We start from the raw sequence: 26827 nt of genomic DNA, 5'->3' as shown, positions 1-26827 counted from the left end.
AAATAGCAATTAAAAGATGTGGATATTTGATGTTTTTTGCAGCTGACAAAGGCATTTGAGCCTCTCAGACACAAAATGTATAGGAGAAGAGTACTGAAATCATGCAAATTTACTAGTCAATGGCTTACAGGTTTCCAGCTTTCTTCAACATATTTTTTTTTTTGTGTTCAACAGAATAAAAATAATCAAACTTGTAGGCATTTAAATTATTTGATGAACTATCCCTTAAAGTTGACTGAACTTTTTTATTTTGCACATAGTTGATTTACTTAATTTTAAAGAAACTTTTTAAGTGAAGTCAACCAATAGCTTTTTACAGTGTGTTAGGGCTGATTTATACTTCTGCATCAAGCGCACATGTATGGTCCGGCACAGCTTTTTGCCTGACGGCAACGCTGACGCACACCTCTATTAAAATGTAACTACATGTTGCAACGACGCATAGCGCAAGCTTTGTGATTGGTTGGCTTGGTAGCTGTGACGAGTGTGGACGATGCTGACAGCGTGAGCCCAATTGAGCGAGTGTTTAAAAGTGCTGAGTGCCATGAAGAAGCTCCAGACATTTTGTGTTTACCTTATGATTAAAGTTGTTGCACGTCTGCCGGTTCTGCCTCTGAATGAGCGAGTTTAAGCTACTTTTACATTAAGGCAGCATTCAGAAAAAACAAAACACCCGTGAGGAAACTTGACACAGAAGAACGTAAAAGCCAAATGCCAGTTAGTTATTCAGAAGTGTTATTGCAGAGCAACACAAACAGCATGCAGAAGCTGTGGGTCATGACGATCACTTGACGCAGAAGTATAAACCGGCCTTTACTCTCAGGCCATTCAAGAATGTACATTTTAACATTACATTTTACATTTACCAGATACTTTTATCCAAAGTGACTTACAAATCGTAATTTAAAAAAGCACTTCAAATCACCAGAGAGCAGCATTATATAGATGCCATGACAAGTAAGTTTAGCAACGGTTTTTCTTCAGTAGAACATTAAAGAAAACTTGTAGCAAAAAAAAAATGAGGTCATTGGTGATTCTTAAAATTTTCTTCGATTGATTCGAATTTTTTTATTTGACAGATTTTGGAAAAACCGTACAAAAATACAAGTATCCCATACGTTTTGAAAAAAAAAAAAACGTAGAGGATAAAAACACAATAAAGCTCTCGGCTTGTTTTCATTGCGGCCCTTGCTATTAAAAACATCATCTTCATCCACCATGCAGACTAACTGTCTTAATCAAACAACATCTTTTGATCGCATTTTTGAACCCCAAGTCTTTTATTTCCTTGATTGATTTTGGTCATTTGTTTCACATGATTGCACTTGTATAAAAAAAACATACACTAGACTTCTAAATGTAAATAAACAAATATTAAAATCCCAACCCCTAATACTATATGAATGCTGTTGCCTCACCATATGAAAAGAGTTCACCAAATATTCTCAAACCAAAGAGGACTTTTAGAAGCAAAAAACCTATAATGGTAATACAACATTAATTAGTGTGGCTCCTGATAATACACAGAGGGCTTATGACATGAAATAATGAGCCTGTACAATAAACTGAGCATTATTGGCAGTATCATTACCTTTTATTCATCAAATGTTGGAAATCTGTATATCTGAAATCTGTCCTGTACCACAAGTAACCTTGTTTTTTACATGGATTTGTAAACCTCTTCTTTAAGTGCACAATACAAAACAACTAGACAGAATCAGAATTGAGTGAAAGAGGAACAAACAAAACCATTATAATGGTATGAATTATAAAAGATTGCAGAGATCCATGTGACAGTTACTACTACAATACAATCCTCAACTTATTCAAATGATGACAATTATAATTATGACAAAACCTAAATAAATCCAAATATTTTAGGTAGAAAATAATCTGACCATTTTAAATAACAACACAAACTTGAAAGATTTATGAACTAAGCCTAAAGAACAAGCCCATATGCAACTATATTAAATAGACATTACAAATATTAACACCACACAAATCTGTTTATCTGTGGTTTTGTTCAAATTTTGCTCGAATAACATGCATTTGTGAAGTAATAGAAATTAATTTTTTAACCACGGTAATGCAACAGCTTGTGTTACTGGCTTAATAACAGTTTCATTAGAAATTATTTGATTAACTTACTGCTAAATGACATTATGAATGGTTCAGTAAATACTGTAAAATAACTCTAAAGTCCTTTAATCACAAGTGGACCTTGCTTGACCTCTCCTATATCATCTAGAATCAAAATGGTACATACATAATATAAATAGAGTATGCATAAAGCCAGAAACATTATAATGAAAAATCACCATCACCAAAAAATAAAGTTTCAATTAAAAACCATCTTCAATGATCAGCTGAAGATTAAAAATGAAATCACCCACATCTTGGATGGCCTGAGAGGCTAGGTGTGAATTACAGCAGATCTAGCCTGTGGTGGACACGTAAGTGTTCATAAGCTACTTTTCTTTTAAAATAGGTGTTTAAAGCCTTAAAGTAAGTTAAATATAGACTCATGATTTGGATTTAAAAAGACAGTAAAACAGTCAAACAAAAAGTGCAATCTTTCATAATCAACCATTTACTGGTACAGAAATGCAAACTTGTCACCCTTTATTTATTATTCACTCCCTATTCCTCAAAACACTGAAACACACGAAGATAAGTTTGATTATGAAAGGTATATATATATATATATATATATATATATATATATATATATATAGGTACACTATATATATATATATATATATATAGGTACACACACACATATATATATATATATATATATATATATATATATATATATATATATATATATATATATATATATATATATATATATATATATATATATATATATATATATATATATATATATATATATATATATATATATATATATATATATATATATATATATACTACCAGTCAAAAATTTTGGGTCATGTTTTTTTTTTTCATGTTTATTTTTAAAGAAAATTATTTTAAATCAATTATTTTAAATCATTTATTAAATGTAAAACAAAATTGTTGATAGGTTAAATACTTATTTATTACTTATTGTATGTATTTCAAATGAAAATATTAGTCCAGTCATTATTGCTTTTATTATATTACCATTAATAATAATTATTATTATTATAATAACAATAATTTATATTAGAGTGATTTCTGAAGGACCATGTGACTCGAAAGACTAGAGAAATGAAGCTGAAAAATCATCTTTAAAATCCCTGGAAGAGTTATTAAATTTAAGTATAAACTACTTTTGAACAGTTAATTTATAGTGCAATAACATTTCAAAGTTTGTACTGTATTTTTGGTTAAATAAATGCAGCTTTGGTGAGCAGGATAAGCTTATTTTAAACATTTAAAAATCATACTGACCCCAAACTTTTGACAGGTAGTGTACGTATTACACAAACTAACAATATCGAAAAAAGCTGACCCTCCTGATAATCAACGTATAATTCAAACACACTTCAGAGGGTGAGTATATAAAAATATATCACAATTTTTTTATTATTGATCAGCGCCACAGTTCATGGATGTATGGGGTTTCTGCTGAGTTTAACCATAATGGAGTAAACATTTCTCATGTGCATGTGGTGTGGTGTTGAGAGCTGTGAATATGTTAGAATTTCAAGAATGACAAAAGCATTTAGGTACAAAAACTACTATTCGTAACTTTAATTCACTAATAATTAATTACTCATACAATGAAAACTAATATTTTACATTCGATTGCTGGGTTTCTGTACCTGAATACTGTTCAACTTCCCAGAAACCCTCGATTAGTATTTATCTGTGCTTGCAGTTTGTTTATTTTATTTAATGCATGATTCAATCCACTGCTACAAAATTACCCCAATCAATTCAAATGAAGTAAGTCTTTTAAAATAGAGCTATTTAAGCCATCTGCGGAAATTGAATACATATCACAATATATAATCGCAGGCAGACTAAACGTTTTCAGTATTGTGCAGCCTCAATTATAAATTTTCTTTTTTTTTTGTTAACTGTGCATTTAGTGTGAAACATTGCCGGTTTAATTAAGTGACTGCATGAAGTAAACATCCAATTATATTTGTTTGTGCTCCAAGCCACAGTGATCAGGGCAGACATACTATCCTTCAGACAGAGTTGTCCAAATGACACAATTGGCAAAGCATTGCAGGTTCACAAAATGACTGGCATCTGCTCTGACGTATCGTCCTCAAACAAAGAAAGGAGGCGTTTATATTGATTGGACGCATAAGAATTCAAGGCTGTCAGTTCCTCTAACTGCTACGTCACACCGCCAATGGCAGAAGTGTGTCAGCATGAGGGCTTGATAGGGCACAGCAGCTGACAGGCACAGCCAGCCACTGTAAACCAACCCTCCATAGCAGAAGATTAGGCCAGGGCAAGCATGTGGCACTTTAGATTTAGAATGGTTACTAACTGCGTATACAAATAAATTAGATTAATATAGCCCCGGACGGTAATGACTGAGGCTGCTAAACATACAAATCTGAGACTTATACCAAAAGGACTGAGTTAGGTGTTTTACTTTAAAACAGACTTACCTAAAAATACTTTTCCATTCCTCCTTCTTGGTATGGCACCCCCTGCAGCACCTGTGGCTTTCTGTAATGAACATCAAGAAACAACATGGGTAATAAAGTAATATGCAACCTTAAAAACGTTTCTATGTAGCACAAACAAATGCTAAAATATGTTGGGATTGGACTGGATTCAATTCATGCACACATGAAAGCTTTAGAGAGGAGAGACTGATTGTTCCGTGCAAAGACTATGATGGTAAAATCAGTTGACTGTGGAGTAAATAGGGCTACGTTGGTAATGCTGACACACTCATGTAACCCCAAGTAGAACAGAAGGAGAACAGGGCCAGCTGTTTCTGCAGATCCAGACATGCAAATAGCAGCATGATGATTTCAAATCAATTCATATTACATTAAGCACATAACTAGTGGCAAACAAAATCAAAACTATGTTTTAAATTGTGTGTGTTTTTATTTGCCATGCTATATATTTTGGTCAAAGATGAAATGGGTAATTTAAGCATCAAAACAACAGAAGTGTAAAAAGAGCTTTAGCTTCTTTATTGCATTATAATTATAAATATTTAATTTTTACAGAGTAAAAAAAGTAATGATACATTTTAGTAATTTTTTAAAAGACACCCACTAAGATATCATTTGGTATAAAAGTTTATAAAAAAATCTGGTCTGGCATATTTAGAACAGAAATCATTTGATGACAATAAAAGAGACTTTGTGTTAAGTTTAAATCTTTGGCTAAGTTTAAATCGCTGGTATCTTTTAAACACAATAATATTACTAAATATGTTGTGATATTTTATTCTTTTTTAAATTTAAATACGTACAAGTCAGAATAAGCATGTTGTTTCATTCTTATTACATGATCATATCTGATTCACTCAGTAATGATGAAACATTGTCACCCATATTTTATTTCAACAAAAGTTATTTAGAAGATTAAAGCAGATGCTTTTCTTATTTAACAAGTTTTCTGAGTTTAATAAATAGGGCTGCACGATATTGGAAAAAATCTAACATTGCAGTATTTTGTTATTATGCGATGTATTTGCAATGTAAATACAATTTTACCAGATGACTTAAATATCTCAAATTGAAAAGAATCAATCATTTTAAATTGATTATGATGATTTTTAGGGGAGAGCATCTGCATAAAATCAAATAAACAATCAACATTTATTTATTTATACAGTTGAAGTCAGATTTATTAGCCCCCCTCAATTATTAGCCCCCGGTTATTTTTTTCCCAATTTATGTTTAAGGGATAGAACTTTTTTAGCACATTTCTACATATAGTTTTAATAACTCATTTCTAATAACTGATTTATTTTCTCTTTGCTATGATGACAGTAAATAATATTTGACTAGAATATTTACAAGACATTTCAATACAGCATAAAGTGACATTTAAAGGCTTAACAAGGTGAATACGCTTAACTAGACAGGTTAGGGTAATTAGGCAAAGTATTGAAACAAAAACTAGACTATCGAAAAAAATATCGATTAAAGGGGCTAATAAGTTTGACCTAAAAATGTTTTTTTTTATTAAAAACTGCTTTTATTCTAGCCAAAGTAAAACAAATAAGACTTTCTTCAGAAGAAAAGATATTATCACATATAAAGCTTCTTTGCTTATCGTTTGGGAAATATTTAAAAAGGAAAACAAATTCAAATATGGAGGGGGGGCAACAATTCTGACATCAACTGTATATATATAAACACAATTAAAATAAAAAAAATAATTAATAGATTATCTATATTGCAACAGCATTGCTTTTAATGTTATAAGCAGCCACTTTTGGGTTAGATTATTCACGTAAACATATAACGGCATATGGCTTGTTTGCATTATGCTTTGTTTATGCATAAGTTATTTTGTTATGTTATTTAAATCAGAAAGTTTTGTTCATTCTACAAAAAAAATCTATTTTACATTTACACAATATAAAACAATCATAAATATACTAAAATAGAGTTCTTTATTAATTAAGAAATTAATAAAGAGTGTTCTATCATTTTTCTGACTTTAACAGTATTCAGGTACAGTAACTGAACAATAAAATAAAAAAATATTCAATAAATTATTCAATATTATATTTACAAATGCCACAACTTATTAAGCCTAAGTCATAATATGGTCACAGGACTCAGTATCATATACAAATTATAAACTATAATATAGACTCAACATTGCATATCCTGCGATGTGACTATTGTGAATGATTACACAGTGATATCGATGCTAAAATGATATATTGTACAGCCCTAACAAAAAAAATATTTTATAAACATCAATATGTGAAAAAAAATCTTATAGTTCCCTCAATTTGTAAAAGCACAAAACAAATTGACTGTATTCCCTGTAAATGGCCAAATATTTCTTTATCATGATGCAATCCAGTACACAAATATACCTTATCTTTAAAACTCAAGAAAGATGCAGGTAAAAACACCTCTGAAATATCTTTATGAAGAGTGATTTCTTTTTATAAAATATAAATATAATGTGCTGGACGTTAAACAGCATCTTACACAACAAGCATTTTCAGCATATAAATTTGTTCTGCCGCAGCTAACACCTTAAACCTTAACATTACACCTGCTCTCAGGTCACTTCCATACTCTAAGCTGCTTTCAAATCCAAAAGTCAGCCCCAGCCTGCTAAATTGAATTTGTCAGCATTTTTGGAAGTTTGTGAAAGAAGTGTGGGGAAACAAATCTAAAAAAAAGTGATTTTAATAAGCTACTGTCAATATTAAAGAAATTGTTCACCCCACAATGATCATTTCCTCTTAATTTAATCACCCAGAAGTCATCCAACCGTCAGTTGACTTTATTTCTTCAGTAGACGATCATAGAAGATTTTTAGAACAATCCATGGTCCTTGGTTTCCTACCAAGACTAATCATTTCGCTTTACAAGCCCTCAGCGTGTCATCAGGAGACATGGCTATTGATTTGGAGTCGTTTGAATGTTTTTATTTTTTATCTAATTGAACCATTCACTAACATTATAAAAATCACCAAGGACCACAAATTCAGCTTAAAATCTTTTTTAATGTTCTACTGAAAATAAAAAAGTCACCTTGGATGACTTGTGGGTGAGTAAATTAACAGGATATTTTCATTTTTGGGTGAACTATCTATTTAAGGCAGCAACAGCTAATCAGTAATACCAAAAACTAAATAATAACCTACAATGACTTTCATATAAACACTGTGGTTGGGGGGAGGGGGTGCATTGCACATGTGATGCATGTAACTGAATTAGGCCAAATGAAAATTATGCAATATAAATATAATAAATTCAGTAAATGTGTGTTCCTCCTATTTAACACAGCTGTTTAAAATTCTGTCTGTGCTTTTATTTTTAGAGTTTCATTTGTAGTCCAGTGACTTTCAAATAAAAATAGAAACAAGAAACCCATTTGAAATAGTGTTTAATCACAAAGTCTACTCACACAGGTGTAATCATATTTTTATAATAATGTATTTATATATTACTAAAATATATATTCATATTTAAAGAAAATCTGAATAAAGAAATAATGATTGAAAATCGAAATAAGCATTAGTTGCTGCTTTTCAACCTACACAGCCCAAGTTTTTTTTAAATGTACTGTAATTTTGATTAGTTTGCACTTAAACAAATACATATGGATGTCCAGTGTAATGGTACAGTGTAAATGTCCATGTCAAATAAATCAAATCAATAATATTTAAAACGCTTTATGCTATGAATGTAAATTTTGTTTTGTAGATTTGTTTTAGCTCAAAATATTTTAATCTACTTCCCGCAGTTTCAACCTTGACCTAACAAGACTCTTGCTTGTTCTGAAAAAAAGAAAATTTGCAAGATAAGATTTTTAATTTATATTAATGTTTCCAGTTTTGTTGTTATCAGTAATGAACATTATGCATGCACTGAATTAGCAACGATGTGAGTCAAAATTACAGTAAACAACAGCCCAATAAAAGTTCTTCATCAAGATTTGACCTATATTAAACCTTAAACCACTTTTGCTTGAGTGTATACTTCCTTTTATAGTGCATAACAAGCCATATGTTGATGTTCTTACCTCTTTCACATGCCGCTTTAAGTGCATGTACACACTCTGTCCAGTTTTACGGTAATGTCTCTCCACGTGTTCTCTTCCAAAACCCAGGAATGAGTTCATACACACATACAGACCACCTTCTGATTCCTAGAGAAATAATGAAACCAGAATAAAGTTAAGTCAAATTGTTTAGAATTATCAGGTTCTATCTGACATTTTTGTCAAAATTGAGTTATTCATAGATTCTTATTAAATGGCAACTTATTTACGTGCTGTTTTTGTATATGTTGTTTACATTTTAAGACTTTTTGTTTAAAAAATAAAAAAGGTTTTATCTACAAAGTCGAACTCTAGCTTGGCTCTATAGGGTAGAGCCTTTAGCTCTCTGTGAGACCATTCAGCACTTCTGTGAGCCAACAGCATTTCGAATGCAAGCACGAAGACCAATCATGAATCATGAATTAAACTCATTTGTTCATTGTCTGTTTTCTTTTAAAGTCTTTAAATTTGCCTTGAAGCTTTGAAGAGCAAATAAATAAATATAATTCAATAATTCATATAAACTATGTCATTCATTTTAATTAAATTAAATTAACAGCTGCACTGGATGACATATTAAACACATCCTTATATGCTTAATTTGAACAACAAATAAACATTAAATAAATGTTTTAGAGAGCAACTCTCAAACATCAACATATTGTTACAACACCAATTTTGTTTTTATTATTATTAAATTAATAAGCAGGCTGATTGTATTTCTTAAAAAGTAAAGCTTCAATTAATTATCTGACAGACAGAACCTTTTAAATCCAAGCAGAGAATGACTTTTTAGAATTAGAAGACTCAACCTGCATTTGACCTGTTTGTTTTACCCCAACTTGCAAATTTAAGAGAACTTTGATAATTTACATTTAGTGCACTTTTGGGGTCTCTGTCATATTTTTGTATGAAAGAGAACCGTTACACACATATTGTTTGCTATATGGAATGCAAAAACTTTGAAGCTCAATATCTTAAAATAATTCAGAACGAGGACAGAACCTTTTAATTCTAAAGCAACAAAATGTGTGCCAAAGTGTTTTATTATTTAGTTACATTAACAGACACACTGTGTGAATATATAACCGCTATTATAGGGCAAAATCTCAAAGAGCAAGACACCTTCTTTTCACAAACTGCACTGAAATTTGTCATGTATCTGACATGTATTGGAAATACAAAATATGGACATTAACATACAATTATGGGTTATAAAAAGACAAAAGTGTTCAACAGTGTCCAAACATGTGTGCCTTTTACTTAAGGATTCAAAGAGTTAGTCAAGAAAAAAAAATTATATGGAAGTCAACGATTTTCTGGTTTCCAGAACATTTTTCAAAATATCAAAATGTTTTGTGTTCAACCTCAAACAGGTTGTGATAAGTGAATGCTGAGTTACTGATAAAATAATTGTCAGTTTTGGGGGAAGTATGCCTTTAAATTACTACTGCAATAACAAAGTTTCTGAAAGTTCTCCAATTCTGTTGTTGGACATGATAATAATGCTTCATCAGGTTTATGCTACCTACATAAAGATTGGTAAACTGTTTCTGAAAGAAATCTCTTCAGCTCACAAAGCATTCACTTATTAATATGATGATTTGTTCATGATTATTATCAGTGTTCAAAACAGTTCTACTACTTCATATTTTCATACAAACTGTGCTATAATGCCATACAATTACAATTAACTCATAATATTAATCAAAGTGCGTAAATGTCACATATTACCAAACATTTTCTTTTAAATAAATCCTGTTATTTTTTTATTTTTTTTACTTTCTATTCATCAAAGAATGCTAAAAAGTAAAAATAATTTTACCAAATTATGAAACAATAACAGATAATAAGAAGAACCTTAACAATTCATAACGGCAAGCAAAAATATTAGAATGACACTGAAGACTGGAGTTTTGATACTGAAAGCTCAATATTGAATAACAGAAATTAAATTACATTTTAAACTAAGTTTACACAGAAACAATTGTTTCAAATTATAATATAGTTCACAATATACATTTTTATTATATTTTTGATCAAATGAAAGAGCACTGGTGACCAGAAGCATTAAAAGCCTTTACACATGTAGTCTATATTGCAACAGCATTGCTTTTCTTGTTATATGCAGCCACTTTTGGGTGGTTATTAAGATTATTCACATAATAATATAACGGCATATGGTTTGTTTTTTTGTGTTATGTTTTGTTTATGTTATTTTGCTTAGTCAACGAAAGTTTTGTTCATTTTACAATCTTACTTTTACACAATATAAAACAATCATAAATAATAGTCAAACCTTTCTGAGAAAATTCTGAATCAAAACACTGTGATAAAGTGGCGGTGTGTGTTGGTTAGGGTGTTGAGGGGCCACCAGACTGAAAAACCTGTCACTTGCTCCTAGTGACACACGAGCTTCAACAGATAGTGTGTAAAAATAACCTGTCTTTTAGTCTGACATGATGAACTCCAAACAGCTGAGTCACCTTTAAAACTTTTACAGCTGAGAGACAGTTGTACACATTTATGAAAAAGTTCATAGCGTTCTACAAATTATATGCTATTACACATAATTTGTGGACAGTGTGTGTTCACTCCAGTACAACAACCCAAGATGACCTGGATTCTTTTTATAGGTTGTGTGTGGGACATGCTTATGTGCTTTTGAATTTACATTTAGGAAATCTCAGTTTTTACATTTATTAATCAAGCTTTATCTGGCGTTGTCCCTTAATAACAAAAAAAATGATGTGTAATAATGTACAGACATAAAGGATTATTAAAATTCAAAAATAAAAATAAATATAGGATAAATTAAAATGTACTCACTATTTACTCACCCTCAAGTAGTTTCAAACCTTTATGAGTTTCTTTCTTGGATTTAACACAAAAGACAATATTTAATGACGAAAACGTGTAACCACTGACTTTTATTGTAGGAAACAATACAATGGAAGTCAGTGGTTACAGGTTTCAAACATTCTTCAAAATATAGCCCAGCTATTTCTTGTGTTTAACAGAAGAAAGCCCATAAAGGTTGGAAACAAGAAAATGATAGACAAAATTTTGCTGTTTGGGTAAACTATCTCTCAACAAGTACACTAGGCGACTACATGTGGATGGGAGGATGTCGAATGCAAAACTATTGCTCTGACACGCCTTCAAAACATGACAAAAAATAACGTAATCCAGCGGTTTAGCAGACTTTCAGTGTTTATGTAGCTAATTACCATTATGTATGAGAATCTCGTACGGTATAACGCCATTTATATGAGGCGAACCTGCTCCCGCTGTAAGATGTAAACACCCGTGGGTTATTTATTTAATTCTGAAGGCTGTCACATAAGTTTAGCGGGAGAATGGTGGCTGATGATCCCCAGTTTCTCTCTTCTAATCGTTATAATGCAGTTTTTTCACGTGTTTGAGGGACGCCAGTTGTTGTTTAACGCTCATGCATGGAAGTATTTGACGCGATACTCACAGGAGAGTCGTAGGAAAAAGCGCACTCGCTCTTGAAAACCCTGTCTCCTGTCCTCGGTACTCTAATGGTGGGCATGTACGGGACCAGCAGCTCTCCCAGATCTGTAGCCATCTTCACATTCCTGCTGCTCGCACCACTGTGAGCCTCAGCCTCGGCGGAGCAGCGTGTCAGGCTGAAGAGGAGATCGGGCTATTTTTAAATCACACAGACCCGACATTCCTCATGGACCGACACTGGGATGTGACGACGAAAACATTGGGACATGCAAAGATGAAGGTGGGTGGAGGGGGGTGTGCAGGAGTGGGAAAACAATGGGTGTCCCCTTCGAGAAATATTCGGTATTTGACATTATTCACCCTGACGCCAAACGGTGGCGTTTTCAGAACTGCACACACTGCGTTTGATGCGTTTATTTTAGAAATCAAAATAGCGCCACATGCGTCAAGCTGTAGTGCTGTTTAATTGCTTGTTTTGTTTTGTTGTTTGTTTGTTTTTGATGTAATTTATTTTTTATAGTTTTCCATGAAAGAAATTAATTGTATGATCAATTTTACAGTTTGTGTCAACGATATTTAGTTATCAACCTATGCTATGGTATAACCTACATATGGGTGATTATAAAAGAGAGGGTAGCCTACATTTTGCGTCTCCAAGTTAAACCTACTTTTTCCAAAACAAAAAAAATATATGAAGAGTTGCATGACACATCAATTTTTCGTATTTATCATTTTGCATAATTTCAAATCAATAATTGATTGAGTGTATTGTAAATTATACATTTGCTGTCAAATTTCCAGTTTAAGGAAAATTTATGAATAATGCTTAAAAAAAACCCACAATTCGGTAATGAGTGACATATTATGTAAAACACATGTTGAAATTGATGTTTTAGACAACATCAAGTGTTAGCCGTTTTATTTTCTTCACTGATTGGAAGAGTTTATGAACCAAACAAAATTATTCCAATGAATGAGCACATTACTATAATAATGGGTATTATGGAAGGTGGCTTCTGATTCTAGTGGGACCTGACTGCAAAAGAAAAAAAAAAAAAGAGAGAGAGAAAATAATCCCAAAATGTTTAGTGGCTATTTGTTTATTTGCAATCATGTGAATGCTTTAATTTTTTTTTTACTCCAATTTTGAACATTTGTATTAAAACAAATATTTTAGTAATACTTTGATTCCATTTTTTCTCGTGTGTGCTTGGCTGTAAAAGCAAACTAATTAAATATTTAAAAATAGGTTACTCTTTCACAAAAAAAAATGACCATAAGTGGACTCATTAGCATTTCATTCCATATCCAAGATCAATAAACAATGTCTGTATAGGTTTCCAGTTGGTCTGCTGCCATACTGCGATAAACTCTGTACTGAACAGATTAAAATGAATAGCGATGACAGAATTTCCGTTTTGGGGTAAACGGCAACAACTTAAACAATACACAATAGCAGTCACTTATAATAATTAGTTTATTAGTGCCCGAGGCAAAGAAAAAGGAAAAGACATTTCTAATAATAACATAACATTATACATTGTATAATGCCTGAATATTTTGGACAGGTCTACATGAACCCTCCTAATTATCAGGGGTTGACTTGATGCTGTTGTCGATGAGCTCCTTATCAATCGTAGGAATTTGGAACCAGGGTCCATCTCCTTTTTCTCTCATGTGTTGGCGAACTTCATTGTGCATTTTCCTGCAACAAACATATCGAAAGAAAAAACAAAAAGAGTTCAAACTATGCTACAACAAAACAAGATTGACATTCTACAACAATTTAAGTGTTCTGTAATTGTACATTTTCTTATTGATTCTTCCATATGTTTACCCTACAGAAGAGGTCTCTCTTTTCTTTTAACCTTCTACATGATTTATTAATGAAATGATGATATTTTCTTTACCTGATGGCACCTCACGCTCAGAATCAACTTGCATTGTGTATAGTGTGAATCACTTCAGTCTGCAAACTAAGTTGTCTTTTGCATGTCATGTTTCTCTTTAATGGACAAATACACTCACAAATATGCCAAAAATCACATTTAAAAAATGTAAAAAGGTGGAAGATCATAGCATGTGTATTATTAATTTAAATCCTTGCTTTAGCCACCTCAAAGTGACCATGATATTTCTTCTGTTAATTCGATGAATCAATCAACCATTCGTAAAGATGATGTTTTTCCCAATGCGTTTAACCACTCAATCATATTTGAGCTTTATATGGTTATTTTGTCATTCAACATGGAAGTCTTATACCGCTATATTAAATAATAGTGCATAAGTACATGAACTGGGATGAACCAAGTCACTAGTTGACTTGTTCTTCTTACATTGATGTTCATCAGCTAATAATATTCAGTGAGGGGAAAAAATACATTTAAAAAATGATGAAAAGGCTTGCAATACAATGTTTAGATTTTGAATTTTATTTACGGATATTGTAGATTGTGCCTCAAAAGTTTTTTAATAAAGCATTTTCTATTTCATTTATATATATTTACAAAATATTTCTGCACTTTTAATAAGGGTGTCAAGATCCTCCAAATCCTCGATTCGATTACATTTTCGATTCTAAAGGCACGATTCGATTCGATTTTTTGATTATGAATAATTAATTAATTGATGACCAATTAATTATTTGTAGCCTACTGTTTAAACTACCTGACCTGCATGGTCTTTGTTTTACCCATAAACAAATCATACAGTAAATGAATAAAGGCAAGTTACACAAATAATTACCACCTGTCAATCACTTTTTCTGCGGAACTCGTGAATAGGCAGTGATCTGTGTCGTTATAATGGCTTCGGTAAAAAAAGAGGCAAAACTAACAGGAACCAGCCAACAGTATCTGAGGTGTTCGCTAAAATGATTAAGTACAAGTGAAGCCTAGTTCACACTACAGGATTTTAAACATCAGCAGATCGCTGTACTGTTCACACTACATGACTTGACTTTGTGTCTTTTAATCTCTGTGGTGTTCACACTACGCAACACTCTGTGAATGATCCACAAGAGGGGGGGTCACACACTACATGATCTGACAACAACTCATTCCCCATCAGCTCATTCAAGCTACCAAACCACAGCCAATGAAAATTTGAGGGAGGAGTCATCAGAAAAAGCTGAACACTATTGGCTGCTTGTGTGCTGATTACATCACTGACAACGTTTCAAGCTTTGGAGAAAGAATTTAAAAACATCTCAAATCAGCTAATTCATCAGCGGATTAATCACTCATCTGCAAGGTTCCAGTGGATAGATACACAGAGAGTTTTTAATTTTTGTAATTGTATAACTCTTTGAAATAAAACTAACATATTTATAACACCCTGCCGTTTTCTAACTATCAGTGTATTTCTTTCTGACACTGTTATTTTTTTTTATTACAAAACAGTAAAGAACTGAGCATTTCTGCCTTAAATTACCATATTGGTTAAAATGACTGCATGCATGTCTGATACTTTTCACTGTGACTTTAAATATGTGTGCATTTTCTTGCCTAGCAATTTCCTGCTAACATAAACAAAACTTTCTGATGGCAAAAACATCAATTTACTTCAGATATCTTTCAAAACAGCATATTCTTTGCTGTGAAATAGCTCCTGTTAGAAAATTAAAATAAAAGCTAAGACCTTTAAGTGTTTTAGTATCTTAACTACATATTTATAGGCTGTATTACCAAAAAAAGATTATATTTTTAGGGTAATGGTGTCATTAAATATGATGCCAGACATTCAACGCTTAATTTTAATATCTCAATAATAGCTTTGAATGTAAATATGTTGTGACAATATGGCGTTTCACATGAGAACGATCAGAATGAGCAGTATGGTAATTCTAATAGTTACAGAATTCTAGTTCCACTGTTAATATATCCTACCCTCATGTCTGTGTTAACACAGAATGAAGCGAGTGCACCGATGCCCATTCTGACCAATCAAAGATGTTTCTGCTGAGCTCCTGAACACACAGGCATTCAGCTCATGCTGATATGCTCTCTCATTGGCTGCAGCTCGTCACTACATCTGACCACACGTGGGGTTGAGTCGGCCGACTGCTCTGGAATATTTAGCATGCTAAATGTTGGATTTCCGTCTGCGAGGTGTCAGCGAAGCGTCAGCGAGCCTCGTTGATGCGTTGTTCAGTAGTTCACACATAAAGAGCGCCGAGCGCCCGCAGATTTCTTCCCGATCATAGCCCGATCTGTCGGCGAGCTCGTTAACTTCCAAATCGGGCTCAAATCAGGCTTAAAATCCTCTAGTGTGAACTAGGCATGAGTAAAAGATTAAAGCAGTCCTCTGACTGCCTGGACCCGCTGTGTGTGCGTCTGTGTCTGTGTGGTCACGTGATGTGCATTTTCAGAGGTAGAGAGGAAGGAGGGCTGCTCAGAAATGCTACATGCCACTGTGGATGTTAAATCGTTGTCGTTCTAAAATGCCATTTAAAAACAAAGACAGTGTAAACAGGGCCTGAGTGTGTACTTTTCGCGAGCGGATTTGCAACGGGGGCGGGCGGAGGATCGCAATGCCGGTGTTGTCTATCGGACGAACCGTACGTAATACGTACATAGCAGAGCTTGCAAAACTGTGTTTTTTTTTGTCGACAACACGAACGTTGTCAACATAACTCACTGGAAATCCAAAATGCTTACACACCGGCGACTTCATTGAAAGAGGAGAGGGTTTAAGTTCTGTCGACGGGTCTCCTGCTTCTACAGTTTAACGAGCAAAAGTCCAAGGTCGCACTGCTACCTTTTCTAGGAACAGTCTTTAAATGCATTTTGCAGCGGGATGTTTGTTTCCAAAACAACTCCATGAAATGAATGACACTGGGGGAAACTACGAGAGCCCAGAGGAGCATTGGCGGATGTTAGAGTGAGAACCAATTTACACTGAAACAAACTGATGGAAACTATACATTCAGGTTAATCGATAAAATCGATTTTTTGTCCAGGCCATACATGAATTACCTCTATTCTCCTGTTAACGCATTACTGCATCCAGGCACTCCATCAACCCAAACCAACTAATAGTGCTAATATACAGTAGTCAACATTCAAAGTAGATCTAAACCTTTCATCAAAGTTGCCCTAAAACCATTCAACAACACCCATTCTTTTTGTAGGACAATGATGAAAAGCTTATTGATCCACTTCAAATGTTGACTACTGTACACTAATGTGAAAACCATGATGCCAACTATATATTTCAAACAGACATCTCAGATGAACAGTTTTTAATCTTTCAAGAGTCATTAATATCATTATCAATATACAAGACACCACGAGCTCAGACCCTGCATTTTTTTAACACTGTATTAACACGAATTTTAGGTGATCCAAGCGCAAGTGGTCAGCCAATACTCAATGGTGTTTCCACCAGTCATTAATCCATTTTAATACATAATTTGTGTTTTTATATTGCCAAATCCATTTTCTCTTATTTTACCACACACTACAAGCTCAGTGAATGAACTGGTAAAGAGTAGCATAGGTGACTCTAGTTCAGTGTTTCTCAACTGGTGGGTCACGACCCACATTTTTAGTGGGTCGTGGAGTGTGTGGTCAAAAAAACAACAGAAGTTTAATTTTTTACTTATTTTGCTTTTACTAGACTGTTATTTTGAAATGCGTGCGCGACAACCCTACCATTTGACATGTGAAATTTCATTTAATTATAGCAACATATGTCGAAGCACAAGTACGACCCCGAATATGTAAAGTATGGATTTACATATATTGATGACAAAAGTCATATGTAGTGAGGTGCTCTCATAAGAGAGCATGAAACCTTCTACATTAAAACGACATTTAGAAACCAGACAACATGTTTTATTAACAGTTCATAGTAACTGAACCTTTCCTTACCCTAACCACTGTTTACAGTATTTGTTGTTTTTACTTTGTAATATTTGTATACTTCGATACATTTTGTTAAATGACAGCAATAAAAATATTGTTTATTTGTAAGTCTTGGTGATTTTGATTTATCTGTCACTACTTGTGTATGTTAACCAAAAATACAAATTAATTATGATTTCCAAAATTGGATTATAGTTCCTAAAAATTTGGTCACGGCTTGATGTCCATGTAAAAATGTGGGTCCATTGGCCAATCCAGTTGAGAACCCCTGCTCTAGTTTAAATTTAATTACATCTTAAAGTGATCAAAAGTGGCTCAAAATAATTTAGACTCCATTTACACCAGTATTTAGTGTTGCACATCATTGTAATCGGTTTGATAAATATATGTCTAAGTATCCGGTTTAAACAGGGCCATTTTAAAAGCTTAAATCAAATGCATGATATGAATAAATAAACAATGCTAATAACAGCTATAAAGAGGGTGTAGAGGCTTGGACCCAAAAACATGAGTCCTTATGTTATGATAACTTTACTAACATCAACTTTAACTAACAATAGAGGTGACATTATTACAGTGCGCATTAATCTTTGTTTTAAGGAAAAAATTATCCGTTCATTGACAGTTCATTAAATGATATCAAACATGAACACTTCATATGTAAATTTTGTGAAAAAAAAAACCTTTAAAAAAAAGGTAAATCATATTTATGTTACCTTGTAAGTTATCAAATGAATATTTCTTATAAAATGCTAACAAAAATACAACATTAAAACAATTTGCAATTAATTAGATGTTAATGTGATCTTACCTCATTTCAGCCTTCTCTGTTTCCATCTGGATAAGTGCCAACATTTTCTCGTAATCCTTTACTGGGCTGTCATAAACGTAACGAGCAATCCAGCGGGTGATTGGATGCTATCAAAGGCAATGCAGACAACCAATGAATAACAAGACATGGCCCATTACAACAGCAACACAAATTTTTACAATTAATAATATGCTATTTTTGCAGGCATTAACAGTGTATAAGCAAAGTACCTTGTAGTATTCCCAGTGCTCTGGTTCATAGCCTTCAGGAGTCTCTGCTAACTCACAATCTCCTGTTTGATGCAATGTATAAAGCAATCAAGTTATGTCAGCATGTAAGCAATAAAAATTAAAACTGTCAAGAAACATCAGAAACTTACCAATGAAAACATTAACACTCGTCACAAACACTGCCATGGGGATGCCAGTGAGAAGGACATAAAACTTCTGCAGTAATGAAGCAAGAGATAAACAAAAAGAACGGAAATGTGTTATTTGACTAAGAATGTTCAGCATTCCTAATAATTTGCAACTAAAGTAGAGTAATTTTAAAAGGCTTTACCAGGAGTTTAAGAAACCTTTTATCATAGAAGGATGAGGGCTGGATCATAAACATCCGTTTACCATGGCTTCCATGACGGACAACCACTGAAAAACAATAGAATATGTTAAATATATGTACAAATGAAATAAAAGAGCAATTATACAGAGTTTTACAGTTAACCCGAATTAAAACCGCGTACAGTTATTAGCATTGTAATGAAAAAAATAAATAAAAATGTTGCATACAAAACAATAGTCAAGTTTTATGCTTGTCTGATTTCTTACGTTGCATGTACTTATACAAACAAGAATATTAATACTTTTGTTTGACAAACATATTAACTTTATGTCTATCTAAAAACGACGGTAAAGGATAAAGTTGGGATTATTTTGAGGCCAGCTTGTTGTACTCTTGACATGCTAAGCAAGGTCACTGCTAGGAATGATAGTCACAGAGGGACACATCGTTGCGTTTAGAAATAGTGACTATTCTTTACCTTGTTCTGAACGTGCAACGGCCCTGGAAAGCAGATTTGAAGACTGAGATGTTCGTTTCAGCGGGTTTAATCGGGCTGTAAAAGCAGCCGCTGAGCGGAATATGCTCATGCCCACCATGACTGTTGAGGGAGTGCGTGAACACCGGCTTCTCTGATTGGCTGATTGTCCGCAGAGTGAAGTCATGTTCGCCATTGATACTGAGGGCAAGATAAAAATTCAAAATAAAAGACGACTCTTCAAACGCTGGTTTACAAAATAAAACGATTTAAATGATTTATGTTATGAATGAGACATTTAAAGATAACATTTATTATAAAGAATCTACATGAGCAGTTATTGAATTTCAACAATAAGTAGAGTTTTGATTTAAACTTTATTGTGTTATTCTTGGTGAATTAAGTGTATTCATTGATTTTTTTGTCAAATAAAAAACTAAAAAACCAAAGAAATATTAATTTAAATGTAAAGCGTCCATGGTTACAAGCAATTTTTAATTTTATGTTAAATAGTTAAGTTACGTGCATGTGAAGAAATATGTCGAATACATCTTTCTGTCCACGGGGTGGCGCTGCTCGCTTCCGCTCATCGTTTTGTTTGACATTGTCAAGATGGCGGCGGCCGTAACAAGCCGCCTGACTGCTGCTGTCTGTAGACAATTTCAGCGTTTTGTCACAGTGTCTGCTCACGCAAAGCCACAATTTGCGACGTCCACATTTCAACCGTGTCATCAAAGGTACTTTGTTTTGCTGGTTGTATATATCAGTGCGTCGTTGACGGTGCATAAATGAGCATGATTTAGTACGTTACTAATATCTGTTTTCATGTTTTTGGCAATTTAGACAAGTGGCTGACTCGTGGTGGTTCAGAAGTTCTTTGAATAGCCGATCTCTCCACACAACGTGTGTCAGAAAAGGGCTGGATGAATTTTTTGACTTGCCAGAAAACTGGGGTGAAGAAACCGTAAAATCAGGTATCAAATCCTACGTTTCTATCAGTTAGCTGTTTCTCATACTTCAGGGTCCATACCTTGCACTTGGGAGACATACAGTGACGTTAGTAGTAGTAATCTTCCATCATCGCTTGATTGTGGTAATAATGTTGTCATACATTTGTTGTTGTTTTATCATAGGTGCTCCATGGACTGCAAAACAGCTAAGGGTGAAAAGTAACGAAGATTTGCATAAACTTTGGTAATTGAGTAGGATTTTTACAGTCTGAAGACTTAAGCAGACAACAGTTATGCTTATTGGCCCATATTTCTTGTATTTTCAGGTATGTTCTCTTGAAGGAAAAGCATATGTTACTCACTGTAGAACAGGAAGCCAAGCGGCAGTGTGTTCAGATGCCCAGTCCAGAGCGCATCAAAAAGGTATTAAAAGTTTTATTAAAATGTTCCGTGTCTGTTGGATAAATAATCCATTGAAAATAGCTGTACAGTGTGACACAGAATGTACATGGTTTACTGTGTATCCCATTGCATGTACGTAATCATTCATTAAGATTGGAGTCAAAAAGTTGTAGTTTTTTATTTTATTAGTACTTTTATTAAAGAAATACACATACAATTTTCATTTCTTTATTAAAATATCATCTTACAACTACGTCTTCTCTATGGAAGTAAGTCAGGGCCAAGAATCTAAAAACACTTGAAATTGTGACAACACTTGATTGTCAACCATTGTCAACCAAAATGACTACTTTTTTATCCATTTCTCAGTGAATATAGGCAATGTATTTTGGTGAGAGGGAGTAAAATCTGTGGCAGGGGCAGCTGCCACTAAATCTGCCACAGCTAAGTGCACCTGCCACAAATACCTGCCACTCTACCCATCACGACTAGAGGCAGCTGCCTCTGAACCTGCCACTGCTGGGGCGCGCCTGCTACAATTTTATGCGCCTACCACAAATACCTGCGACTGTTTTGTAAGCCTGCCACGGCACTGCCACAGTTGTACGCACATGCCATGGTTATGCGTGGTTGATACGGCACCCGCCATGGTTATACAGGTCTGCTATGGAACCTGCCATGGTTATGCACGGCTATGTGTATGTGCGGCTGATATGGAACCGTCACGGTTAAACCGTCTGCTATGGAACCCGCCACTGTAATTTGCGGTAGTCCAGAATGTGTTTTATTAAAAATCATTTTCTAACACCCTCACCACCACAACTTGGACACGAAACAACTTAATGCCGAAAAAGCACGCTCTAAATGTATGCTCTGCTGGTGAAAAATGGTGACTTAGAACAGTCAATATATCAAATAATAATCCAAAGGTGCACCACAATTTGAACTGTTACTTTTGTCCTTGTAACCCATTTGTTGCCAACACGGATTTTCTAGGCATACCGATAATAGTCAGATTTGAACGTTTGAACAGACTGCAGTCCACTACACAAGACAAATGCGTCCATTTGTGTTTTGAAATCATTTACAATGGATTGTTTTTTTAGGCTACAGTTGTCCCTAAACCTCTTCCCTTATTCCAAGGTCTTTTGCTGTAAGCTTAAACCTCTTTTATTGTGGATGACCTGAAATCAGGATATTAAAATTCCCTGATAATTCCAGCTTTTCCTGGCTGCACAGATGTCTTTTGCTCATGGTGTAGGCTATAAATCTAGAAACGCATAACAGTGTGGCCATTAACCGTGACGGGTTCTGTGGCGGCGCATATAACTGCAATGATTTCTGTAGCAGCCGCGTATAAAAGAGGCGGTCTCCGTGGCAGGCCCATATAACCGTAGCGGATTCTGTATCAGCCGCTTATTACCATGTCGGATTCCATATCAGCCGCGCATAACCGTGGCGGGTGCCGGAGCAGCCGTGCATAACCATGGCGTGTGCTGTGGCAGGCTTACAAAACAGTGGCAGGTATTTGTGGCAGGCACATAAAACCGTGGCGGATGCCGTGGCAAGCGCGCTCAGCAGTGGCAGGTTTAGAGGCAGCTGCCTCTAGCAGAAGTGGCAGGTATTTGTGGCAGGCGCACTTAGCTGTGGCTAGTTTAAAGGCAGCTGCCCCTGTCAAAGAGATTTTACTCCCTTTTCAGATTTTATTAAACAGATATATTTATTACCGTTTTTTTAAAGATGCTAGGACACATTTCTCAATACTTGGATCACAATTGCAACACTTTTTATAGTGAGCACAACAGAAGTCCATGTGGGCTAAACTGAAGATCAATTATCATTGTTTTGGCACAAAATGCATTCAGTGACTAAATCTCTTAAATTTCATGAATACTTTTCTCACTCAGACACAACAACTGCCAACAATCTTTGTACATACAGGACATTTTGCATATGCTTACATACAGTTTTTAAAATGTTAAACTTCTGTCAAAACAAGAACATAATGCAAAACTGAATTGGACAGCAAAATTCAACAGCCACATTTTCTTGAAACATATTTCAAATCTAAAAATGCAGTTTAACCAGCCAGATTAGCATTACTATTGTATCTTTATCAGTGGATGGTGTCTATACAAATTCTTGTATTTTGGAATTAGTTAAATAATAAAAATAAATAAACAACATCAAATACTGAAAAAATCTGCATCATGTCCGATTCATTCCAGTAACATATATTGCAGTTATAAACAATTTATATTGCAATTATAAACAGAGATGTGTCCTTGCTTTACACAAGAAAACCCTGAGGAATGCTACATGTTGTTAGTGTTTTTAGGTCATCATTTTGTGGGTGACAAAGTGTGTTTGTTGGCTGTCAACCAGTGCTAGTGTTCTAGAAGAATGAGTATATTTGAGACCTGAATAAAGTGTTCTGGTAGTTGTAATGCATTTTGAATGTGAAATAAACTGCTTTGCCAAGTTGAAAGTCAGTTAGGAGAATTTTGAAAAGCGACCTAAGTATTGAGAAATGTATCCAAGCGTCTGTAAAAACTGTAAAATAATATTTTAGTTACCAAACATATTTAGAAATTGAAATAATACAATTAAATAATTCAAGCAAAATATTGCAAAAAGTTACAACCTTTAAAATTGTAACAAAATTTTGCTTCTCTTGATTTTTCCTTTTTTTTTTTTTTTTTTAAATATTGTATTTAATATTTTCCTATAACATAAATGTGGGTGTACTGCTTTTTGGACCGTTATCGTAAGTTTTCTTTTTGTCATAAGCTCCAGATTTGGCTTCAGTACTGACTAATGTATATGCACAAATATAATATTGTATAGCTTCCTATTAAAAATATGAATTTAAAAGGTTTAGAAAAGATTTAAAGGTATATATGCTGAGCACTGTATATATAAATAAAATAATATCCGCCACTCCCTGAACAGCAGAACACAAGCTGTACATGTCGTTATTATTATTTGATGTTTGATACATTAATAAAGTGTGTTTTCTTTGAGTAGGTAAAACTAAAGCTTATTTATATTTAAGACTGCTTGAACTTTATTACAAAATTGTACACATGTGAATATGAATATAACTATGTGGTTGATACTGCAAAATGCTCTTGATATTACAGTCATTGTGATATTGCTGTTCAAAATAAAAGAGAATAGACTTTACTTGGACCCATTTAGCAAGCAGTCTTTTTAATAGCGTGTGGTTTATATACATGCTCCTGCCGAATGGGACATTTGATACACCCAACAAACAAAAACAAAACACTGCATACTGGCTTTTAGCTTGAATCTGCCCGTTATCAATCAAATCAAACAGTTTATTAAATTCCCAAAGGACATAAGTTAATCTCTTAGTCCTGAGGTGTTATCAGGGTGAAGGAGGACATGGATTCTATTCTATTCATTCTGAATTCTTTGGATAGGTTGAAAGGTCTATGATCCGTCTGGACACTGTTGTGAGAGAGCGTGAGGACGCCCTGCGCTTACTGCAGACGGGACAAGAGAAAGCCAGACCAGGCGAATGGAGACGAAATGTCTTTGGCCAAAACTTCTGGTAAGTAAATGCATTGTTTTGGCAACCGTTTTCTTATGAGTATACTTTGTGTTTAACATAAGTTACTATGAGCATGTCTGTTTATTAGGTACCGCTACAGGGAATACCCGATCCCCTGGTACCTGAATTCAAGATACAAAAGGAAGAAATTCTATGAACCAGCACACGTTTTCCCTTACACAAGGTATGTCTCGAATCTTAAAGGTGTGATATGGGAGATGAATTATACTTCAGAGCTTTTGCGTTCCCCTAACATCTATTTGTTTTATTAGGGGGCTCTGTAATAATCTTATTGTCACTATATTCATTCATTCTTTTATCACTTTTTCAAGTTCCATTTCTCAGTGAAATGTCTTTGCCTTTGTATTAATATTTCTATAAAATATAGATTCATTATATTAAGTTGTTGTGCAGTGATTTTATTTCTGTTGTGATGCATTGTAGGTTGAGAATTGAAAAGTACCTGAAGAGCAAAGTCCGGAAAGAAAGAAGAGAAAAGAGAAACCAAAAAAGGCTTGCTGCAATGTTTCAGAAAAAGACTGCACTTGCATAAGCCCATTGAACATTGTCTTTTCATCACATCAACTTTTTTATTATTTCTCCAGAATTACAAAATATGTTGTACAGTCAAATAATAAATTACAACTTGTAACAGTGAAACTGTCGTGTTTGGGTTTGTATTTACCTTGTATTAAGTAAGTTTTACTGAATATACAATTCTGAAGACTTGTGCTCAGAGTATGGATACATTATTGTGAACCCTCGATACACATATCAGTACGTCCTAAACATAATATGTCAAGTGGCCATTTTGGAAATGTGAGCAGCAGCACAATTTAAAATGGATCAGAGGATTTTGCCACCACCAACAAAAGTAAAATCAAAATTTGCGGTTTACTCAACTGGAGAAAGAAACTAGACAATAGAAAAACTAAGTAAAATGCAAGAACTGAAAAGCAAAGCTTACAGTGAGTGTTGGAGAAGTTGCTTTTGAAAGTATTGCATTACAACATTAAGTTACTCTCCAAAAAAGTAACTAGTTTTGTTACTTGGTTACTTTTTATGGTAAGTAATGTGTAATATTACTTCTGTTTTTTCTTACCTGGCTTCGGTTTGATCTCTTTTAGAACTTGCAGGGTTTTTTTTATTCATGGAGTAGCTATTATATTAACAACACACTGTATAATGTACACCTTCATAAAACCCTGTTCCTGGAGATCTACCTTCCTAGAGAGTTCAGCTCCAACCCTGATCAAACCCACATATACCAATTAATTAGAATTTAAACACACTTGAAATTACAGGCAGGTGTGTTTGATATGGGATGCAACTGAAATCTGCAGGATAGTAGATCTTCAGAAATAGGGTTGAGCACCCCTGCTTTAAAGCAATGTGTTGGCTACTTTTTGTCTTATTAGTAGGCCCCGCAGATTTTTAGCCCATCATTATTTCTGTTTATTTGAGTAAATGTGTGTAAATCTATATTTATTTAGTTTTTTAATTAATTACAGTAATATTGACAAATATGAAAATGTTCATTTGATTTGTGTACAATGCAGTTTGTACAGTAATATTTTCTTTCTTTTAGTAGATACATGAGAGATTTGCTTTGTTTACCAAATAAAGTGAATCTAATTGGATTTGCATTTTAAACATTAAATAAAAATTTAAAAGATATAAGTTTTATTTAATATATTAAGGTTTTAGTTGTGATACTCCCTTAATAATTCAGAAGAAACAGCCGCAGATTCTTTCTGGTCCAACTTTTTAGTCAATTAAAAATTAATGTCATTTAAAACAGTCCCTTTTTCTTGGATGCGTTTAAAATGACAATACATGTGTTGCATAAATACAATTCTCTCATTAAGTGTGTGATTCAACATGACTACGTTAATTTTAAGCAATTATTTTTAAAATACTAATTAAAGAAATACATTTTTTTTTAAGTAATGCATAACTTTTCTTGTTACTTAAAGTGATTACATAACTTGCATTTCTTGTAATGTTACCTCCAACACTGCTTACAGCCAT

General features: G+C 33.7%; 3 protein-coding genes across 9 annotated transcripts in view; 1 reads left to right on the top strand and 2 right to left on the bottom strand.

Moving 5' to 3' along the window:
• The window catches only part of usp13 (ubiquitin specific peptidase 13), a 58166-nt gene extending 45869 nt beyond the window's left edge, over nucleotides 1-12297 (bottom strand). For all 4 annotated transcript variants that reach the window (XM_005165930.6, XM_021476878.3, XM_021476879.3 and 1 more), the window contains 3 exon segments: nucleotides 12158-12297; nucleotides 8659-8784; nucleotides 4584-4644 (listed from right to left, as the gene is read on the bottom strand). In XM_005165930.6, coding sequence (XP_005165987.1) covers nucleotides 4584-4644; nucleotides 8659-8784; nucleotides 12158-12268 — 298 coding nt within the window. In that variant the 5' untranslated portion in view covers nucleotides 12269-12297.
• A 1315-nt stretch (nucleotides 12298-13612) lies between these two features.
• ndufb5 (NADH:ubiquinone oxidoreductase subunit B5) lies at nucleotides 13613-21182 on the bottom strand. Of its 2 annotated transcripts, XM_073953420.1 has the most exons (7): nucleotides 20898-21182; nucleotides 19871-20068; nucleotides 19393-19478; nucleotides 19211-19277; nucleotides 19062-19123; nucleotides 18832-18938; nucleotides 13613-13858 (listed from the first exon to the last, which is right to left on the bottom strand). In XM_073953420.1, exons 1-7 carry the CDS (start codon nucleotides 20974-20976, stop codon nucleotides 13738-13740), a joined length of 720 nt encoding a protein of 239 aa, XP_073809521.1. In that variant the 5' UTR covers nucleotides 20977-21182; the 3' UTR covers nucleotides 13613-13737. The 2 variants fall into 2 exon arrangements, with proteins under 2 accessions (XP_073809521.1, NP_001099066.1); NM_001105596.1 differs by lacking the exon at nucleotides 20898-21182 and having other exon boundaries at nucleotides 13617-13858; nucleotides 19871-19991.
• Nucleotides 20431-25456, top strand: mrpl47 (mitochondrial ribosomal protein L47). Of its 3 annotated transcripts, none has more exon segments than NM_001326393.1 (7): nucleotides 20431-20604; nucleotides 20711-20841; nucleotides 21001-21061; nucleotides 21144-21240; nucleotides 24666-24796; nucleotides 24885-24980; nucleotides 25241-25456. In NM_001326393.1, coding segments are annotated over 7 exon segments (750 nt in total). In that variant the 5' UTR covers nucleotides 20431-20479; the 3' UTR covers nucleotides 25350-25456.
• The last annotated feature ends 1371 nt before the right edge of the window (nucleotides 25457-26827 follow it).

Source organism: Danio rerio, chromosome 6 (genome assembly GCF_049306965.1).
Source record: "Danio rerio strain Tuebingen ecotype United States chromosome 6, GRCz12tu, whole genome shotgun sequence".
Taxonomy (NCBI): domain Eukaryota; kingdom Metazoa; phylum Chordata; class Actinopteri; order Cypriniformes; family Danionidae; genus Danio; species Danio rerio.
This window is presented reverse-complemented; position numbering and strand designations above follow the sequence as displayed.

Excerpts from the sequence above, each read along its gene's own strand:
- ndufb5 (XM_073953420.1), bottom strand. The coding sequence starts at position 20,976 with ATGACAACATTATTACCACAATCAAGCGATGATGGAAGATTACTACTA. Across the intron at positions 20,069-20,897 it reads GTATGTCTCCCAAGTGCAAG|TATCAATGGCGAACATGACT; the intron begins GTATGGACCCTG and ends TCTTGCCCTCAG. Across the intron at positions 19,124-19,210 it reads GAGTGTTAATGTTTTCATTG|GAGATTGTGAGTTAGCAGAG; the intron begins GTAAGTTTCTGA and ends TGCATCAAACAG.